The sequence below is a fragment of the Taudactylus pleione genome, unplaced genomic scaffold, assembly GCF_031769625.1.
Source record: "Taudactylus pleione unplaced genomic scaffold, aTauple2 ptg000069l, whole genome shotgun sequence".
In the NCBI taxonomy this organism is placed as follows: Eukaryota; Metazoa; Chordata; class Amphibia; order Anura; family Myobatrachidae; genus Taudactylus; species Taudactylus pleione.
Genome location: NW_028284471.1, coordinates 8,166,315 through 8,187,878, shown reverse-complemented (window position 1 = coordinate 8,187,878; position 21,564 = coordinate 8,166,315). Strand labels below are relative to the sequence as shown.

General features: G+C 42.1%; 1 protein-coding gene across 2 annotated transcripts in view; it reads left to right on the top strand.

Annotated features, from left to right (window-relative positions):
• Nucleotides 1-17,349, top strand: part of LOC148534302 (protein spire homolog 1-like) — a 33,776-nt gene extending 16,427 nt beyond the window's left edge. The window contains exons 9-16 of one of the 2 annotated variants that reach the window (XM_088467170.1): nt 2,619-2,737; nt 2,991-3,072; nt 3,355-3,494; nt 4,019-4,141; nt 4,214-4,281; nt 8,752-8,779; nt 13,945-14,087; nt 16,366-17,349. In XM_088467170.1, the coding sequence (XP_088323296.1) occupies nt 2,619-2,737; nt 2,991-3,072; nt 3,355-3,494; nt 4,019-4,141; nt 4,214-4,281; nt 8,752-8,779; nt 13,945-14,087; nt 16,366-16,570 (908 nt within the window). In that variant the 3' untranslated portion in view covers nt 16,571-17,349. The remainder of the gene's footprint in view (nt 1-2,618; nt 2,738-2,990; nt 3,073-3,354; nt 3,495-4,018; nt 4,142-4,213; nt 4,282-8,751; nt 8,780-13,944; nt 14,088-16,365) is intronic. The other variant, XM_088467171.1, reaches the window with a different exon arrangement.
• The last annotated feature ends 4,215 nt before the right edge of the window (nt 17,350-21,564 follow it).

The following is a 21,564-nucleotide window of genomic DNA, read 5'->3' as shown; positions in this document are numbered from 1 at the left end:
GCTGGAGGGCTACTTATTGCCCTGTTGAGTAAGGCAAGTACTGTATATGTAAAAGTAGTGTCTGGTTATTATGCAGAAAAATACGGATTCCTGGTGAGTCTCTGCAACATCTCCAAGCACTGGGCAGGAGATTTGTCTCCTCTTATTCTTTATAGATAAGAATGTTGGAAGGTCACAGCTCCTATGAGGTAATGCAGCTCTTCTGATCACTCTAAAACTGTTCACACACTACTGTAGCTCTAATCCAGATATTTTCTGGTGCCCTGGACTGTTATCCCCCAAAGAGTCAACTACAGTAACACTATGCCTAGCAAGCTTTGTATGGATGCCTAATTAGAGCTGCTATTGGAAGTAATTATGCTGTACACTTTTGCAGAGCATGCTGGAGAGAAGAGAACTTTAAAACTCAATCTATTTGTCCTGTATGTGATGAAGCTTTAACTGATGTGTGGTCTGAATCACTAAATCTAAAGAAAATCCTGCTCTGCCTTTAAACAAAATATAGAAAAAAAATCTTGTGTATTAGGGGTTAACTTCATACCAAAATAGATGGTGGTGCCCTCCTCCTCCTGTTGGCTCCAGCTAGCACATGCACCAACATCTGGCAGTGCAGTAGAACAGCTAAGCTGTGCCAGTAATCCTGCAAGTTGTGTATAAACTCCAGCCACTCCCCACCTCCCCAGAATTCTTCAGCTTCACACCCCCCCCTTGTCTCTCCAGCCTCATTCCCCTGTTTCTGCAGCTCCAGCCTGCTCTAGTCTCTCCAGTTCCCCAATGTTAATCCAGCACTTTCCTTCTGTGTCTTCTGGCTGCTTCTTTGTGCCACAGCTCCTCTGGCTTTTGGCAGTGTGGTGTGACATGCAGTAATGTACTGAGATCAGACCAAATAACTGATTTTTTTTCTCTGAAGCTTTTCTAGACTGAATTAAATTCTCATCCAGAAGTATTGTCTCAAGTAGTGTGGCCAGAAGAGCTTTATGGCTTGGACCGTGGGTAATTCCATTAGAATTGCTTCCATTTATGATATATATTTTTTTTGTCTGTAGAAAAGCTGGGCACAAGGATTCAAATCCCATCAGTTACCACAGGATAGGCATTTTACTTCCTAATCTCCTTAACAATACTTCTGAAAAGCACTAAGTTCTCAGTCTGGGAACAAAGTAGTATTTTCAGCAGTGTAGTGGGGCTACATTTAAAGAGTCTCTCTTAATTTCTTAATGATTAGGGGAGGTAAACCAGGGCCTAACCCCTCACATTGACTATTGTCTTTCTAGACCAATTTTCAATTAATCATTGAAGTAGCAGGAATTCAAATGCAGGTAAACTGGTGCTCACCATTATAGATCAGTGGGTGTAGGTTATCAATTGAGGGTACAAGCTAGAATTTCCCTTTGTTTCCAGAAGCAAATCTAGACTGTTCGAAAATACTGTTCACTTGTTCCTGTGATGCAGAGGAACACCAATATTTTTACTACAAGATATTTCTACTTTTTCTCTTATTTCACTCTACAGTAGACCTAATCCAGTAGGGGTTATAGCTGTTCTCATGCTTTGGCCACACTGCCCGTGGTTTACATGGGTGTGGGGAATGCTGCTGGAACAGACTTAGCCTTTATGGTCCTGGTCAGATAATCTACAATAGGGTCAGATTCTGCATCCGGATGCAAAGAACGTGGCTTTAAGGGATTTGAGCTTGAGCATACAATGCTTAAAAATGGGGATCTGAAAAAGTTACTTTGCTGCCATTTCAGTTTCTGCAATTGCAGCAAGATTTATTGGACAAGGGTCTTCCCCCCCCTTACTACCTGATGGTTCATGTCTCAACCTCTCATGAAAATATATGGACAAGTTGTTATTGCTGACTAATCTTCGTTCCTTACCGAAGGTAGTTTCTAATCTTCATATCAATCAGGAAATTACTTTCTTCACTATGTACACAGCCAGCTAATGACTGCGTATCTGTCCTGAATAAAAAGTCATCTAGAAAATTGATGGAAAATGTCTGAGATCCTACTGGAAGCACAAAGATCAAACATACTTTCAAGAAGGATGAAGGATGTTATTATACAGGCCTTAGAAAGGCAACTGACATAAGGTGCCAGAGACCTTATTTATGAGCTGGGCATTTGGGCATACATCGATCATGCCTAAATGGTTGCACTTAGGCAGTTTATTTATGCTGTTGAGTAACCCACTCTCTGGTTCATGTGTTGCTTGGGTATGTCCTGTTCATGGATTACTGCCATGGAGTTGAAAAGGAAAAAAGCTAATTACTGTTAATTTATTTTTCCTTTTTTGAATGACTGCTATATTTCCTACTCATAGTGACTGTTTGTTTTAAAGGATAAGCTGGGAAGTTCTAGACACCATGGGAATAAATGTTTGATTTTTCCTGTCTCTATTGAGCTGACATATTATTTACAGGAAGGAAATTGGAAGTAATTTGTTTAATCTCCATCTACTTCAGTAATATCCCAGGGACACATCTGCAACATACATTATAAATACTGTAAATGGTTGAATTTCTGGGTAATCTGAAGTCTGACCCTGGCTAGAATGTATATATAATATATATGTATAGCTTAGGAGGGTTTGCCTGATGTAATGTCTTTTCACAGATGAAGAGTTTAAATCCTCGAACAACTTGTGTTCTGTCCATCGTGATTATTCTCTGTACGGCTGCGAAATGGGAAGCAGGTTTGGTCCGGCTGTCGATCTACTGGACAGTGGAGTATATGTAAATATCCAAGGAATTAATTTCTCTATACATACTGTTACCGTGTGTGGTGGGCTTTATCTGCTCATTGAAGTGATCATGTTGGCTAAGGAAAGCAGATGGTCATCTATCTGGCACTTAAGTAGATATTTGTGCAGCTTGTGAATACATTCAAAACTCTACACAGTACTATTAAAGTATTAATACAAGCTACTGTTCAAGTTGAAGGCTGTAATCCTTGCTGAATAATCACTGAGTGATTTCTTGTTCACAGGGGAGAATTAGCTGGCACTCTGAACTCCGTTCTGGATCCTCATCTGAAAACAAATCTCCTGATGGGACGTCAAGCAGCACTGGTAACTCCAATCATTGCACCTATGTATTTGGGGTGCTGGAATATTTTCTTCTTGACCAGTAAAAGCAATCAAGTTCTAGCCATTTATCTAGTATATTCTATAAAATAAAACCCAGAAAATTGCGATGGTATCTTTTTTTCACTTTGTCCATTTTAGAAGGTTTGATGAATCTCCCCCATGGTTTATACTTTAAAGCAGTTACTTTAGTTACTTTAGTATGAGACCATAGTACATAAGACAAGCCACCAAGTGCAATACATGATTGATGTGTTCTTTCCTTAGATCTGTCATTTATGCCTGTGCTGACCTCCTCCCAAGTGGACCTCAGAATGAACACCGTATTGAACCATGAGAAGCTGATGTCTGGCCACAAGCGGTCAAGTTCATATGAAGGATTCATCCAAGGAAGCAGTTGCAAACAAGTAGGTGTTCATGGTCTGCAAACATATGGTGACCATAAACAGGGCTGCTTATTGGCCTGGTCTGAAAGAACCAAACAAATTGTTGCTCTGAACAGAAGGCCAGATCAGTATAATTGGAACAGTTGAGCAATCACCATATGGGGTCATCATCCAGCCAGGTTTACTGGTTGAGATTTCACCAGTCAGGTTGGCTTAAGTTACCATCTGACTAATTGCTTGTCAAACTGCATCTTCTTGACAGTTGCTACACAAATTAGGCCAATTGTTCACTAGTTGCTAAGTGTACAGATCAATAAAATATCCTTCTGACTTTACCATGCTACATATGGAAGTACAGTAAATACAACATTTTTAGCCTTGAATTGTTAACACCTCAAATACAATACGAGGTTCCTCTGCTCTAGTACTGCCACAAAGAAGAATATTGTTATTGATGTCAGTAACTATAATGCAAACTTTAATAAAACAAGTTCAGGCTGGTTGGTAAGAATGCTACAATGGTCATTAGATCTCTATTATCTTAGAGTTGGCGTATTCCAAGAATACGTCTATCCCCGACAATCTTAGAGTTGGTTCCTGTCCGGCGAGCAATGATTAAAACTGAGATGTTGGTCTTCACATCTAGTTCGGACTTTCCTGGTTACAAGGTATATTGAGTGCTGGACTGAGGGGTGGTTGGTGTCTCAGGAAAGTTACTAACCTGAAATGCTGTCTTCCAGGCTTGCTCTAGCTGTTACAGGAAAAGGCTCTTCTTTTGTTGGCCATTCTCCTGCAAATTCTGTGACAGGTAAAATTTCTAGAATATTTACCCTTATCTCTACATATTGTGTGTATTTTTTTTTAGAAGTAAGGGGTGCAATCACCAGACTTGAATTACTGTCAAATAATCTTTATTCCAACATCATAGGGCACAATTAATTCATCGACTTTTCAATCCTCTCATAGATCTTTGTCAAGATACAGACTCAAAGGCTCCCTATGTCCTTAATATACTCCACCCATGCAAACATCCCACCCCTATTTAGAATATAAACCCACCCATAATAAAAACACAAACCCCATCATATGTTACAATGTTAACACTTACATACCAGCTCCACTCCACTACCACGCTCTACACGGATGCTGTCTTTACATGGTTCCTGGAGTTTGCTGCACTTCCTGGTAACAAGCCGGTAGTCAGTCATCCCCATGGTGTGGAACGCAAGCTTCAAAATACGGTGAGACCCAAGGCTCTCCACTGCACTATTCAATCAAATGATCACATTTATTGTTGCTTAAGCATGAGACATTTGGTCTGTCATTATTAAGCATCTGCTGTCATGTGTTAAGTTTACTTCAGACATTGGACCAGTGTAGAATCAGTGTATGAAGATCTATACAAGGTATGGCAATCGCATAATTATTACTGATGCCTAGATATCCAATTGAATGGCTAATCCTCTTTATCACCACAGTAGTAGTGAAAGGAGCTGGTAAGTCGTTAGATAAAAAAAGTAGGGGCATAAATCCCAAATGCAAAGCATATAGGCCAATCATTTGTAGGTCTTGCTATACTACTTTATCTGTCATGCCATATCAATACAAACCAAAGAATTGGCTCTCATGGCAAGAAACCCAGCAGAAAACCAATATCTGATCACTTCACAAAAAAAAAGTATAATCGAAAATAATAAAATGTAAAAAATTGAAAAATCATCTAACAATACAGGAGAGATTCATTAGAAAACACAGTTTATATTCCCATCATCCAGTTAGTGTCCAACTATTTGAACCAGAAAAGCTCCATAGTGATAGTCATTTAAGCCCCGTGGCCAGATCATGTCAAACTTGTGAATCCAGAGTGCTTCCCTACGTAATGGCATCTTCACTCTGTTACCGCCTCTTGATGGCGCGGTTGGCCAACGGTTTGTCTGTAGAACCATTCTAGATAGCTGACCTAATTGATGAGCAATGAATTTGCCTTCCGTTCAAAGAATGGTTGAATGGTCTTGCCCACATAAAATAGTGAACAGGGACAACTCCAGATGTATACCACTAGGTCTGATGTATAGGTTAGCCTATGTTTAGTCCTCGTTTTACGGCCAGTGTGTGGGTGATGAAATATTTCACCTGTCAGCATGCTCCTACATGTTATACAGCCAGCACATTTAAAGCAGCCTTTTTTTTGTTTCTGGTGCATAAGGAAGGTATTGGGTGCCATTCTTGAATATAATTCCGGACGCATCAGTAGATCCTCTAAGTTGGAACCTCTTTTATAGCTGATAAGGCTTGTTTGGTAATTTCCTCTTGAACACTGGGTCTGTAGTCATAATTGACCAATGCTGGTTAAGTGCCTGTTTTACAGTTACCCCAGCTGTGTTGTATATAGTTGTAATTACAAATGGTTCTCCCGGTTGTGCACCCCTTTTTCCTGTTCACCCGCATAAAACCTACGTGCCTTAGCTAGGCATCTTGTCACGGTGGTATCGTTATAACCGCTCTGAGTGAAACATTTCTCTAATCTGGGCCTCTGACATTTTTGAGTCCGAATTGTTGCGTAGGACCCTTAAAAATTAGGAGACTGGCAAGCTACGCTTGAGGTTTTCTGGGTGAAAACTGTCAAAACAAAGTAGTGTGTTGTGATCAGTTTGTTTTCTATTGAGTTTGTGACCATAACCAGTGTCTGTTAGATCTAGAAAATTTATTTGTTCAGCATGAGCATCCATAGTAAATATAATTGTCGAGTCCAAGGTGTTCAGATATTGTAGCATATCATCTAGACATTCTCTGTCACACCAAATAAAAAATACATAATCTATAAACCAGCGGAAAAGTTTAAATGTCTCTCCAAATCACAGGATGATGTAAGTGTTTTTATATACGCATCAATATATAGATTCGAGCAAGATGGTGCCCATAGCAGTTCTTGCGATTTGGAGAAAATTGTCCGCCGTATTTTTAAAGTAGTTGCATGTTAGCGATAATTGTAACAAGAAATCAAACGGAGGATCACCGTCCTGATTCGCAAGTAATGCCCTCTTAACCATCATAATACCTTCATCGTGTGGTATAACGGCATATACTGTAGGGACGATATGTCCATGGTTACCAATAGCAAATTTTCTGTTCTCATTAGTTGTAATATACCCTCAATAAAATCATTGTGAATGACAAACACATGGTTGTAGGATGCTATCAAGATATATTGCCACATCAGAGAATAAGAAACCCCTAGCCGATATGATCGGTCTACAAGGGGGATCCTTCAATGATTTGTGGATCTTTGGTAGGTGGTACATGATCGGACAAATTGGAAACTGTCTTTAAAAAAGCATATACTTTACAATTAATCCACTTCTGATCAAAAGCTACCTTAAACACACTGTCCAGTCTCGGAACACCTGTGTCGGATCACCCTGTAATCTCTTGTATGTCGATCTAACAATTGACTGTTTACCTCCTTGTGATCGCAGTTGTTCAACACACTGTTCCCCCACCCCCACCCGCCCTTATCAGCAGGTCTAATTGTGATTTCTTTATTTCTGAGATCTCTAAGGACCGATCTTTCCTCAGCCAAGAGGTGATATCTTATTCTCTTCTGTTTGAGTGTTTGTTGAATCTGTGGCTCGCGTTCCACACCATGGTGATGACTGACTTCCGGCTTGTTACCAGGAAGTGTTGCAAACTCTTGGAATCATGTGCAGACAGCGTCTGTGTACAGCGCGGTAGTGGAGTGGAGCTGGTATGTAAGTGTTAACATTGTAACATATGATGGGGTTTGTTTTTATTATGGGTAGGTTTATATGCTAAATAGGGGTGGGATGTTTGTATGGGTGGGGTATATTAAGGGCATAGGGGGCCTTTGAGTCTATCTTGACAAAGAACTGTAAGGATCGAAATGTCAATGAATTAATTGTGCCCTATGATGTTGGAATAAAGATTATTTGCCTACAGTACATCAAGTCTGGTGAATGCACCCCTTACTTCTAAGTATTTGTAGGATCTCTTGGCAACAAGAATTTGGAGCAGCACCCCAGCAGATAATGGAAATGGAGTGAGTGTGAACCTTTAGGTGTGTGTATATGTATGAGCCATAACTAGACTTTTTGGTACCCTGTGCCAGAGCACTGGTGTGCCCCCACCTATTTTTCAAATAGGGACATAAGACAAAACACCCCAAAAAAAGGCTGTGACCTCATGGGGAAGAGATGGGGGAGGCCAGGAGATGCTGGGGATAAAGAGGAAACTAAAAGTACCATGGCACAGGCCGCACCACCCTAGATATGGCTGTGTGTGTGTGTGTGTGTGTGTGTGTGTGTGTGTCTATGAATATAATATACTGTATGCAATTTGGACAGTTGTTGTTGGTCATCCATACACCATTACTGACAGTTTCTAGCTACATTCTTTTCTGGCCATTTTTTCCACTGTGATTCTCCTCCTCTGATGGAAGTATGCTTAGGCTAAAGCAGCTTGTCATGGATGGTGCCAAACATGAGTTCTCAGTTGTTATAATTGTCTACTTTCAGAAGCAGACAACTACCTCCCAAAACTGCCTCTTTAATGCCATGTAGAGAGAATGTTAATTACTTATAACATGTACAATGCACCATAAAGTGTAGCAAGCAGTGGTGGCTCCAGAGGTGGGGCTGCAGCGCAGTTTTCGGGTAATCCCCCCCCCCCCCCCCCCCCACACCACTGGAAGAGTAGGTATATCTCCCGCATCCCGCCCACTTCCTAGTGAAGTGAGCATGATGGGAAGATTTTACCTGGAATTTTCAGGTCCGTAGGTGTGGGGTTGAATGGCGCAAATAGCGGCCTAATTACGTCTCTCGACTGGACCCGCCCTCGAAGAGGAGAGCAGCAGGTTCCCTCCTGCTGCTCCCGGAAAGCTGCCCAGGAATGTCGGTAAGTATGCTGCAGGCCCACCCCTGGAGCCGCAAGTCTCTAGTATTCCTTTTAGATTAACGTCCCTTTTCATATTCATATTCCCAGTACCCTGTATGAAGATACTGTTCCAGAATTTCATCCTATTTTGGATGTCTGCTCTACAGAACTAAAACATTGATGCATCCATTAGTGCTAGCCTGAATTATTACTCTTGACCTGTAATTTATCTCCTGCAAAATGTGGCCAGCTGACATGGTAACAGCGGTATGCGTTCCACCTCAGATAGTCGGAGAGATGCATTACATTGTTGGGCTCTCATACTGCAGAACTAATTTATTTACAGTTTACATGTAGAGAAACTTTTTTTTTTTTACTTGTTTTGCAGGACCATCTGCCCAAAATGCCACATTGAGGTAGGAACTGATGGCAAACTTATGCCAAAAAGCCAAACCAGTTTTATATTGAAAATGGTGGATTACTGTATTTATATTCTCCAAAGCAAAATATTAGGTTGTTATGAAAATCAGGTCCTGCTATGGAGACCCATGTTGTAGCATATATTGGGTCACATGACCATTTAGTGAAAAGTGGTGCAAAATAGAGTATATGGAATACAAGTGTCCCAGGTTTTATTCTGTAAATTATATAAATGTATACAGTTATTTCACTGTGGCAGCTGTCTACAGTGATGGTCACTTTAAAAAATGCTTGAGACCATTTAATCTGGTTTTAGAGCAAGGGTGTGCAATAAGCCACCCTCCAGTATTCCCTGTCACAGTTGTGCTATTTGGCCATGCTGAAACTGTTGCAGGGTATGCTGGGATGTGTAGTTAAACAGCAGCTGGAGAGCTGCTTATTGCCTACCCCTGCTTAGAGGCTTCTGCTCCTGAAATGACTATGGACCACTCCCGTCAGAATTATAAGGAAACTAAGGATTTTATCCTTATCTGAATAAGGGTTTATTTTATATGGAATGTTAACCAGGACTATATTACAAAATTGTCTGCCAAACTTCCACTCTGATCCTTGTTAAGGTGTGTACACACTGTACGATATCTATGAACGATATATCGTTCATTTTTATGCAGTGAACGACCAACGATGCACGTTCCCACATTAACGATATCTGATAGTCCGTACATGCAGGCCAACTTGCACGAGATCGTCAACTTTGCCTGTTCAGAGATGTGGCAGGATGACTTCACTGAAAGATATCTTTGAAGTCGTTGGTTGTACAGATCGTACCATGTATGCAGCTTTAGTTTTGGATTTGGACATTAAGCTAGTGGCTCATCCATATGTACAGATACAGGGCGGAATTCAATTGATTTCGCGGCCCGCATCTCCCGTCTAGTGATAGGAGATTGCGGGCCACTATGCAATTGTGCCAGCTTTTCACCCTGATCGCGCCCATAGAGGTCAGGTTTAGCCGCATAAAGCAGCTAAACCCGACCAAAGTGCTGGCCGCGATCGCGAAAAGTGATGTTTGGGCGCCCAAACATGTCACTTTTCGCACATTTCAGCTCTCCTCCCCCAGGGGCTGCGAGCTAAAATGTAGGGCTTGGTAGCTGATCGCCGCCGACAGGAGCAAGAATAGAATAGCTCCGTCGGGCGCGATAGGGGCTGGAAAGAATTGAATTCCGCCCACACCATGTAGAACTTTTCCCTTCTATGAAATCTGTCTTTCTACTTTTTAATACAGATGTGCGCTGACCCCCATATTTTGGTTTTGGATCTGGGGTTTTTTTTTTTTTTTTTTTTTAATAGTTAATCCTAATTTTTGCAATCCAAAACCTGATATTCTGATTTAAAATCAGAGTTCCGAGCTGTGAAAAGATCAGAACCACTACTCTGATCTGAAATTCGGGTGGATTCCGATTTCTGGAGAACTGAACTGCACAGCTTTTACTTTTTTGTACAAAACCTAGGTTAGTAAAATATATCTAATGCGTCTTTTCCATTTGACTGCCGAGACACACCTAGGATTATGTTCACGCGTTCATTCCGGGTGCCACCCACCCAGCTAAAACCCCTTACAGAAACTAGGTCCAACCTGGCACTAATGCCGGGTCGATGACGTAATTTGGAATCACATGGTGAGCCGGCGCTTGGAGATTCTCATTTCCAAGCGCCAGCTCTTCCTATGCAGAGAACGGAACCCGGGTCGCATTGACCCAGGCTTATTTCAACATGGCCCTTTCACACTGCACAGTAACCCGGGTTGCTGAGCTTTAATGTGCAATAACCCAGGTTAATGCTGCTAGTGTAAAAGGGGTATAATTCTGATACACTTCTGTTCCACTTGATATATGACAAAAAGTTAAGGTTTTAAAATTCCTAAAACAGACATGATGTCCATGCACTTTGCAGTTGCATAGGCTCATTATAATTGAACGGGATCTGTGAGCAATTTGTCTACACCAGGTCTTTTTTTCAGAATTTCTGTCTGTGGGATAATTACTGACCCAGGAAAATAGATGAACTCACCTGTACATGATTAAAGAAATCCACAAAATATGACCTGTGGTGGTACTTGAGGGTTGCAGTTGAGAACTCAAATGGAGTTTATTGGCAACTGATCATCCATCTGATGCAGGTAATTTCTACAGAACTTCCCCTCCGGTCCAGCCCACCCCTGGATTTGCTGCTGCAGTGATTAGCAGGGGCCCCATACATGCCTGCACCCTGCTGATCACCACAGCAGCAGCACTGGAAGCTGTACACTGCAGGGTCCCCTAGGACCTCGGGGCCTGGTCCAGTTGTACTTCTGGGCCCCTTTGTTTCCCACTTTTTTTACAATTTATTTTTAGTAACTACCAGACAGATCGCTTTTCCCAATTACGTATGGGAAATGCGATCTGTTTACTAAAAATATGTGAATTGAAGGGATTGGGGTAGTTTTTCACAAAAACTGCTCCAATTACCCTGTAATAAATTTGTGATACTAAAATAATGTGAAAAGTGTGACATTTTCACATTATTTTAGTGAAAATAATGTTAATAAATAGGCCCCTTTTGTATGGATTAGTAATGTGAGGTCACTGCCAGAGATGCTGGAAAAATGGCATTAAAAGTATTTCTATGTTAGTTGAAGTTAATGCATTGAAAACTAATTTTCTTTTCCCCAGACTTACGGAGTCTCATATGGTTTTGAGATCTAACAAGCTTCTATGTCCTCATTGCTGAAATTCATGAGCATGCAAAGATCTAGTCTGTCACCAGATGGCACTGCAGGTCTTATAATTAAAACCTCTAGTACATGACTACTAACACACACAATATTGATTTGAATATATGGTATCAACTGATATTCTGACTTTTTCAATCTCCAATATATTTCTTTTTATGCTAGTTGCCCATCTGTCTGCTACCTGTAATTTTATTAATATACTGTATATTATACAGGACTGTTAAAATTAAAGTATCCCGACTTAGAGCACTCTGGAGTCAGTACTAATGCCCATAATGAAGAGAAATGTTGAACACAAGCACTTCAGATGATGTGGTGGCCATTTGTTGAGAAAGTTACAAAGTTTGTCACCCAAGTGGTGATGTGGTTGATACAAATTGATTGAATAATGTGATTATTGTTCAATATGTCCTCCATTGTGGTCAACAGTTTTCTTTCGAATAAGTTTTCCCTGTGATGGAATAGTCAGCCCATGATATCTAATACTGTCTTTAAGATCTAACTGGGTATGACATTCTCCCAGATGTTCCTGGTTCTTCTATTTAAAAAAAAAAAAAAAAAAAAAAACATCCCCAACCAAAAGTCACTTGGTGTGTGTGGTCCAGTGATCAGAATGCTAGATGACAGAAAGTAGTGGTTGATGACCCATTCTTTGGTACAGTGTTGCCTTAGCAATTGTAGCACTATTCAAAAGATTTGTATTCTCACTTGGTGATGACAATTTGTAATGAATATAGTTTTTTCAGTAAATGGCTAGATCATTGCCTAAAGTACCTGTTCATTATGAGCCTCAGAAAACTTGCACTAGATTGCTCTGTTATATTTAAGTTAATTTTAACAACTGTGCTGATGCTGAAAGGCATGTGTCTAGCAGCTGAACAATACAGACCTGCACTGTATTCCCCCAAAACACCCGATTTCATTGGATACCCGCAAATGTTAAGTATCCCCCAGATGTATTATGGAGGGGATTGCAGCTAATTTCTCCAATATCTGCTGCTGTCCTTCCCTTTCCGCCAGTACCACAAGCCCCATAGCTTTCTATAGGGGATGCAATGCTGTCAGATTTACCAAGTTTTTAAATGCGTAGCATTCCAGACCTCGGTCCCCGCAGCTTACTCCATCTGAAGATTGGGTAAGCCGCTATAGCCTATGGGCTACATATTACAATACTAGCCAGGACAGGGTTCCATAGAAACCATCCCCCAGCAATGGCCGCCGCGCATGCGTGGTCTGTAGATCATGCATGCACAGAAGTAAAGAGACTGCTAACGCGGTCACTTCATTCCCAGCACATCACAGGGATGGGTTCCTTTTTGAGTCCCTGTCTCTGCGGCAGGGACATGCAGTCAGGGTAGAGCCTCCCCTGTCATACTCCCTCCTTATCATATTGCAGAGTTTTGATCTAAAAATGTGTTTTACATGTGTGCCTCCCCAGCTATTGAAGTCACTGCTCTGCTGGTGTCCTTTAGTACATTTGGCACTATGATCGCATCCAGCAATGCGATCATGGGTGCTAATGTCACCCCCAGTTCACATTGCAAATGCGATTTTAAATAAATGGGCCTCTGAGACTGGCTGTGACTAGCAGATACTACTTCCTGGTAGAGGTTCTATTTGCCTCAGTCTAGTTTCAGAATAAACCCTACTCTGTGTGACAAGTTATCACTGATGTGAGTGAAATCTTTAGATACACCTGGCTTATTCATCTTGTCACAATACCCAAACCCACAACATTACTTTATGCAAAAGCATCACCGGGTGCTTGCTGTCCCCTCTCCTGCTTGTGTAAGGGGGCATGACCTTGTACCCATGAGGTAATGTCCCCTCATATGTGTCGTCTTCATGCTGGGGCTTGTCCAGCGCTCCTCCTGGAGCTGCTAGGAAGTCCCCAGCCCCCCCCCCGACCCTCTGGAGGGGAGGGGAATGGTGCACGTCATCAATCGCCACTGCTGCATCGCTTCCCGGAGACTCCAAAATGGTAGCTCTGCAATTTTGGGGTCACCCCCTCAAATGGTGTGGCCTGCACCCCCCCCCCACACTCCCCATCCTAGTGATGCCGCTACCTTTAGGATTACAGAAATCTTAATGACCCTAGTCACTCTGGTCAGCAGGCAATACTGTAGAGCGGTGGGTCTCAACCTCTATCCACCGGGGGCATGTTTTCTAGGTCTCCCAGCAGGTGCACAGGTGTATTATTTTACCCACTGACATTTAAAAGTTTCCACAGGTGGAGCTAATTATTTCACTGTGTGGTTCTGTGAGGAGACCTGGAAAACATGCACTGTTTTGGGGCCTGAGGACTGAGTTTGAGAATATGTGCTCTAGAGGAGAACGATATGGTTTCAGAGTTGTAGCTAAGAGTAATCTCTTTCCTGTACACTCCAGATGTTGATGCCTTTCAAGCAATGCATGCATCTTCCAGTGAGCTTCTTCAAACCACTGGTCCTGTCTGAAGAGAGTGAATCGATGTGCCAGGCACAGAAGAACAGGGTGTTCCTCAGGGAAGCCTTACACTGGGATTATTCCAGGTGAGGGTTGTGATTTGAAGTAGATTCTATAATTGCATGTTTGCAGTTGCTGTGCTTATTACATATGTATTAAATGTAAAGTACATTGAGTAGTATTAACCATTACATAAATTACTCTGGGTGAAAGTATATCCAAAATATTTCTGTGACCTTTATTGTACAATCATTATTAATTATATATTTCAATATATCAATTTTGCACCATATGGCGCAAGACTCCGGGAGATTCCTGTGCTGTTTACTTTTTTTTTGCGTTTTCGTTTGCAAATTGTAAGTTGGATACTTGCAGTAGGATTAGTTTTTGTTTAAAATGTATTGGTGAAAGTTGAAAATTAAGCATAATAATGAATGGTGCGGTTCACTCATATCGGACCCATCTTGTATTTTGTACTTTTTCCTCAACTTTGATACTTTCCTGCTACTTTTTTTTCTCAATTTTGAGTTTGTTTGCTTATAGTCTACTAGGTACTTAAGATTAATGTTTTGGTGCGGCTAAGCAGCAAGGTCTGTGGCGTGATTCATCCTATGTTCTCTATTTATTATAATTTGAGGATGTGTATGTGCCCACATCTGTGTGTGTGTGTGTATATATTATTGACCTAATATTATATGCTGCTCGATGGTCCATAACTCCACTCCTATCCCGTAATTGATTTACCGCTAAGCTTAGGTCTCCATATAGGGCTTCTTAGAAAATACAGAACAGTTGTTTGATTCCATCAGTACCATGGAAAGTCTATGCAGCATCTGAACAATTTCTAAATGGATTAGAGAAGAGGACTGGAGGTTTGGTGCCAGAACTCTGCAGGATATGCATCTGTCTACCTTCTCTAATCATTATCATCTGGGTAGAATTATCCACTGCTGATTCTTAGTTTGTGGAAAATGTTCCTCCATGCAGACACTTGAATAAACATTTGATTATGCAACATATGTGGTTTAATGGGGGGTTTATTTTTTATTTTTTGTATCGCTCCCTATTGTAATGCTTGTGTACATTCCACTATCATGGCTGCCAGAGAGGACAGGAGGAAAAACAGTAGATTTATAGTTGCCCGTTTTATTTTTCTTCATAGTATTCCATGGCAGATAAAGCTTTCCATCCATCTTGTTCACATGTTATAATTTTCAGAGATGGCTTGGGGAGTTACAGGATGGCCTGGGAAGGCAGGGGAAGAGGGGTAGAATTAAATACCAAGGGGGGGGGGGGGGTTGGGGACAGGGGTGTGTGTGTGTGTGTGTGTGTGTGTGTTATTATTTTCAATTGTATAATTGTCACTATTTAATTTAAGAAGGGAATAAATACAATATGATGGGTTTCCATGGACTACTGTAAAGAAAAGTAATCATCAGGTAACCATGGTTCACTGTTTGTGTTTAAAAGCAGCACCTCATGCATATAAGGTAAAGGCTTAAACTTTCCTACAAGTTTACTAAAATGATCTTTTCACCTGAAGCTCTGGAAATATTTCCACGTAAATGATAGTCCTGAAACACCAGTTACTCCATGAATTTGAAGAAATGTTACAATCCTTTAGGAAGAATCTGCTTTGAGCGCTCTTCGCTTCACTTCTCTACTAATGGCGGTTTATTTAGGATAACTCTGCCTTTTGTTACTATGGTAACAATTATTGTAACCTTTATAAAACCTGTTTCTGTGGAGATTTTTTATCATAAACCTGGGTGTATTGTTACAGGTCCTCTGAGTCCAAATCCTACTTATGTAGATGCAATGTACATTCTCAGGCTTATTAAGCCAACAAGACCTATTACCTGTTTTACTCCCGAACACTAGACACACTAACTGCTCCTCTGCCATGAAGTTATTATGAAAGTGTGAGCTGAGCTGCTCCGTTATACCAAATTAGTTGCCGCTAGTCAGTGCATGGGAATACAGCTCCAAATTCCAAGTATAAAGGAATTTCAACTGTTCCCAAGCCATTATACAGCAGGGATTATTTCTGGCAAGCCCATGCTTCATGCATAGCAGGTTCACTGCTCAAAATTCACACATATTGTACCTTGTCTGCTATTAAATTGTAAGATCTTTCAAAGAAGATATTAATGAAGTATATGGGATTCTTGGAATTTTCTCTTTATAGTGCCCAAAAACTCAATGATTAGTCTGGACAAAAAACAAACACCTACTGCAGTTATCAACTCTTTACGCATGTTCTAGAACAGACTTCTCCAGCTTGATGCAATGCTCTTACAGAATTCTGTGACGAAATATATAAAGTTGTCAGTTCAACCTACATTGTTTTTGTTTTTGTCATAGCGTACCACTGGTGTTTGAATCGAAAGCCGAAGCAGAAAATTCCTTATGCAAGAGGATAATGTACAACTGGACTTGCATGGACATCTGTGTTAAATGCAAGGAGTACATCTTGGATGTTATAGATATGAACCAGAGTGAGTTTCCAGGCAGTGGAATAAAATCTCGCAGCAGTTCTGAATCCTCAGCATCTTTGCCAAGACATTAAGTACTTAAGGAATCTCTTAACCCTTCACTTCAAAATCGGTCTTCTGCTGAGGAGCAATCTAGGAACCCTTCCGATCTTTGGTGAAAACAAGAATAATATGATGGGACAAAGATGACCTCAATGAAGGGCTTTTACATTTTAACTGTCTGTGTGTTTGGTTGTCATTTTGTCATGCTCTAATGACGAGGCCCAAATAAAAAAATTGTCTATTTTACTTTGAATGCCAGTTGCCAAAAAAAACACTTATTTTATTTTTACAGTTTTTGTTGACATTTCCAGCCCCCTAGTGGGGAATTGGGTTAAATTTATATAAAGTGACTTTCTAATGATATTTTAAAATAAGAATGCTATGGTCAGTCACTGACCTGAAAACACTGGGTAACGCTGCATAATTTTTCCTGCAATTGATGGTGCTAAATTTCACAATATTTAGGAAATTATAAATATTTTAATATTTATTGTAAACTAAATTCATATTCTTGCATGGGTTTGTTCTATGAATACACAGAGCTAAAGGACTGTTTCACTTTTTGTCTGTTTTTAATTTGTCTATATTGTGAATCACTAAACACTACCACTTAGCATGATTTCTGGTGTTTGGGCATATCTGAAAACTATCCTTAACAATGTGTTTTTTGTCTGGCTGGTATCTTGAAGTATTTCTGGAGTTTTTATTTTGGCCCTATAGTAAGTGTCTGAGTAGGATGTATATTCTGTTAATTGTAACCTGTTTAAATAAAGAGCAAGAATATGATGTGGTTAAATGTGTTTACATGTTTTTGTGTGATTATATTAAAAAGTTGCCAATATTGTACCAGAATTCCATTGATGTGGATTATGATAGTGTCCTTTACTGGAGCAGGAAACTGTCCATAGTGCACAATCCACAAAAAAATGTATGTAATCCCATTATGAAAACTAACTTTTAACCAATCATGGGGAGTTCTGCCTAAAAGTGGTATAACAAACATCTGTGTTGTAATACATAGGGTCCACAGAAATTACCTTGGGGTATGTGGTTGGAGTGATCCAGGCAACAAACTGTTAACAATCTCTCAGCTCCCAGGATGCACTGGGTCCTTCTTTGTATACACCCCGCCCCTGGCTACAGGCAGTTTGTTTTTGGTTTGTTACACAGGAGTGCACCTTGCTTACAGTGGGACTGTGGGCAGCAGTCCCAAACAAGTGTTTGTTTTTTTTTAATTGTTTTTTTATTTGTTTGTTTTTCCCATGAGTAGTGGCACGAGGCTGACCGTCTAGGCATCCGGATGGACGCCCATGCTGCCTGCTCAGTCTTCCCCCGCCGGCACCGCAACACCAGTGAGGGAACTTCTGTGTGTTGTACTGCCTTTTTTATTTCTGAATATCTGTTAGTTCTAGCTATCACTGCTGTTTCTCCTCATAAACACTCTACTGCAGGTGTGTGGGTTATATTTGGATTATCACATTGCATAAAAACTTTGAACATACTGTAACTGTCACTAGTGTTATGCAAAGAAACGAAAACAGGTGGCTGAAGACCATGTGCTGGTGTCATGTATGGCATGTAAAGCTGGGTTATCCCAACAGGATTTCATACAAGATGGATTATGTGGTCACTGTTTTAAGGAGTCACCACATTAGTCAAACCTACCAGCTTCTGGGCAGGAACCCCGTTGGGCTTCCTTTTCCAAGATCATGGTGCTGGTTGCAGACTGGCTGGCGGCTCCTAGTTCAGTCCCGATGATGGGGTACCCTCAGCAACTGCAACCTACTATGTTTATGCCCCCTATCCATCTGTCCTGGATGGAAGTGTATGCTCACTCAGGTCAGAATATGGCTTCATCCTCAGCAGCTTTTCAGCAACCTCTACAAGCAGCTAGACCGGTATAGCCAAAAACCAGAAGGCAGGATGAGGGAGACTATCACTCCGCCTAGCCTGCAGATTCTGGTGCATCTGCTGATGTGTGGGGATATACAGTACAGGGCTCCTCTCCGGAATCTCTCTCGGGAGAGGAGGACCATTTTCCAACAGCAGAAGTCCATCCCTGATTAGGGCAGTCAAAGCTGTGCTAAACATAGATGACGAGGTGCCAGTAAAAAGAGAGGCTCCAGTATTCAAACACCAGAAAGTTGTGAAGGCTGAATTTCCCAAATCTGAGCGCCTCTCTTAACTTATGGGGGAAGCATGGAGTTCTCCAGATAGGAGATTCCATTCTACAAAAAAAGATTGCGGCCTTATATCCCTTTCTGTCAGATGAATGTGCTAAATGGGAAGTTCCGCCATCAGACGTGCATGTGACACATCTGGTCGGGAGCCCATACCATCTGCATCCTCTCAAGGGTTCCACGGATAGGAGACTTGAATCCTGTCTCAAGGCAGCCTTTTCTCTGTCAGGAGCTGTTACTCGTCCGGCCATGGCTACGGCCTGAGTTTCCAAAGCCATTGGGGAATGGATGAGGACATTTGAAGAGACTGTCGGGGAACAGCGGGAAATTCTCTCCTTCCGTATGTTAAGGAGGCAGCGTCCTACTTGGGAGAGGCAGCGTTGAATGCTGGTATATGCTCCTCTAAAGCATCAGTGGTCTCAGTTGTGGCTCACAGAGCCCTTTGGTTAAGGGACTGGAAAGCCGATGCAGGGTCCAAGAAAGCTCTGGAATCCCTTCAGTTTATGGGAGGCATTCTGTTTAGCACAGAACTGGACAACATTGTGGCTACGGTGGCAGCCTCTAAGACAGCTGGTCTACCTTCAGCATTTACTCCAAGACCTAGGCAGTCATCATTTTGAGCCTTTTGGCCGCAAGGAAAAGCAAAGGGTCAGCCTTCCTCTAGTATCTGTTCTTGCAGGAAACTGCAATCTAAGAAATCCAGGCCAAACAGAAATCTGGCTTCCTGGTCCAAGGATAAACCCACAGCCTGATGGGGCGGGCCTCCCCCTGGGGGACCTCAAGGTAGGAGGCCGGTTTCAGTTTTCGGACACCTGGCATCTCACAACAGACGCCTGGTACGGGAGGTAATCTCCCAGGGGTACGACCTTACTTTCTGGAGAAGTGCCCCGCAAAAGTTTTTTTTTTTTTTTTTTTCTGCACAAATCCGGCAGCGGAGTCTGCAAAAGCCTTGGCCTTCCAGCAGGCTTATCACTCTCTGCTGGTATCAGAGGTAAAAATTCGGGTTCCAGTGAATCTGCTAGGAAAGGGTGGTGGTTCCAACTTTTTTTTTATTCAGAAACCCAATGGGTCTTAACGGCCTATTCTGAACCTAAAGGGACTCAACGCATTTATCCGGGTGCCCAGGTTTCATATAGAAACCCTTCGGTCAATTGTGTTGGCAATGGAACCAGGGGATTTTATGGTGTCTTTTGGACATTCAGGATGCATATCTACATGTGCCAATTACACCTTCCCACCAACTGTTTCTGCGGTTCGCGGTGCTGCAGAAACATTTCCAATTCCAGGTGCTGCCTTCTGGTTTATCAACAGCCCCTCGGGTGTTCACCAAAATCATGGCAGTAATGACTGCCTGCCTCAGGCGCCAGGGAGTCAGGATCTGCACGATCTCCTGTTATTGGCGCAATCTAAACAAGAGTTGCAGCATCATCTCCGACTGTCTATTGCCTGTCTGCACACACAGCTGGATCATAAATTGGAAGAAGTCGTCACTTTTTCCAGTACAACAGATGGTGCATCTAGGGGCGCGCTTGGATTCTCTGGCACAGAGGATATCTGCCGGACAAAAAGATTGTGGCCCTTCAGTTGTGGATATGCAGGTTTCTTCACAGCCCGTCCATATCTGTTAATTTAGCAATGCAGGCTCTGGGATCCATGGTGTCCACCTTCAACATGGTGGAATATGCCCAGTTCCACTACACACCATTACAGCTGTTAATCCTCTCACACTGGAATGGGGATTGCCACTCAGTCACAGACTATCCATCTGTCCCTGTCATGGTGGTTAGACATTCCATCTCAACAAAGGTCACCCATTCTGGATTCCATACTGGGTGCTCCTCACTACCGATGTCAGCTTCCGCGGCTGGGGCACAGTGACAGGTTGACACACATTTCAGGGAAAATGGATGACCAGGGAAAGTCTCCTGTCCATAAATGTCCTGGAACTGCGGGCAGTATTCGGAGCGCTGGTTCAAGCACAGGAAGTACTAAAGGGCAGACCTGTCCAGGTACAATCGAACAGAGCCAGAGCAGTAGCCTATCTCAACCATCCGTGGCGGAAGTGTCAAACATTCTGGTCTGGGTAGAATGTCATCTTCCAGTGATCTCTGCAGTGTTCATACCAGGAGTCCTCAATTGGGAAGAGGGCTTTGCCAGGATATACATGCCAGAGAGTGGGCTCTTCATCCACATGCATTTCAGAGCCTAGTGGACAGATGGGGTCTTCCAGAAGTGGGCCTCAGTTCACAACTACTGGGTCCCCAGGTATGGGTCCAGAACCATGGATCCTGCAGCGGAGTGTGTGGACACTATGGCAGGGAAGTAGAACTTCAAACTGGCGTATTGGTTTTTTCCATTTTCCCTTCTTCCAAGGGTCGTCAGGAAATTCAAGCAGGAGGGTGGGACAGTAATAATGATGGTCCTTGGTTGGCCCAGATGTCACTGGTTCACCGACCTCCAGAGTCTCTCCATAGACACACTTTCTCTAAGACCAGAAGACCAGACCTGTTAATACAGGGTCCCTGCATGTATCCGAATCTTCCTAGTCTATCTTTGACGGCATGGCTCTTGAGACTTCCATCCTAAGAGCTAAAGGTTTTTCCACTTCTGTAATTCAGACAATGCTTAGGACATGAAAACCTTCCTTTGCCGTATTTATTACAGAATTTGGTACTCGTATTTTCAGTGGTGTGAACATAAAGTATGATCCCCAAGTGTTTAGGGTCTCTCGAGTGCTTTATTTTCTTCAGGCGGGATTAGATCGTAGTCTCCATCTGGCCACCCTGAGAGGGCTCTACAGGCTTCCCCATTCCAACCCCTGAAATCTCTAGACCTTAAGTGGTTCA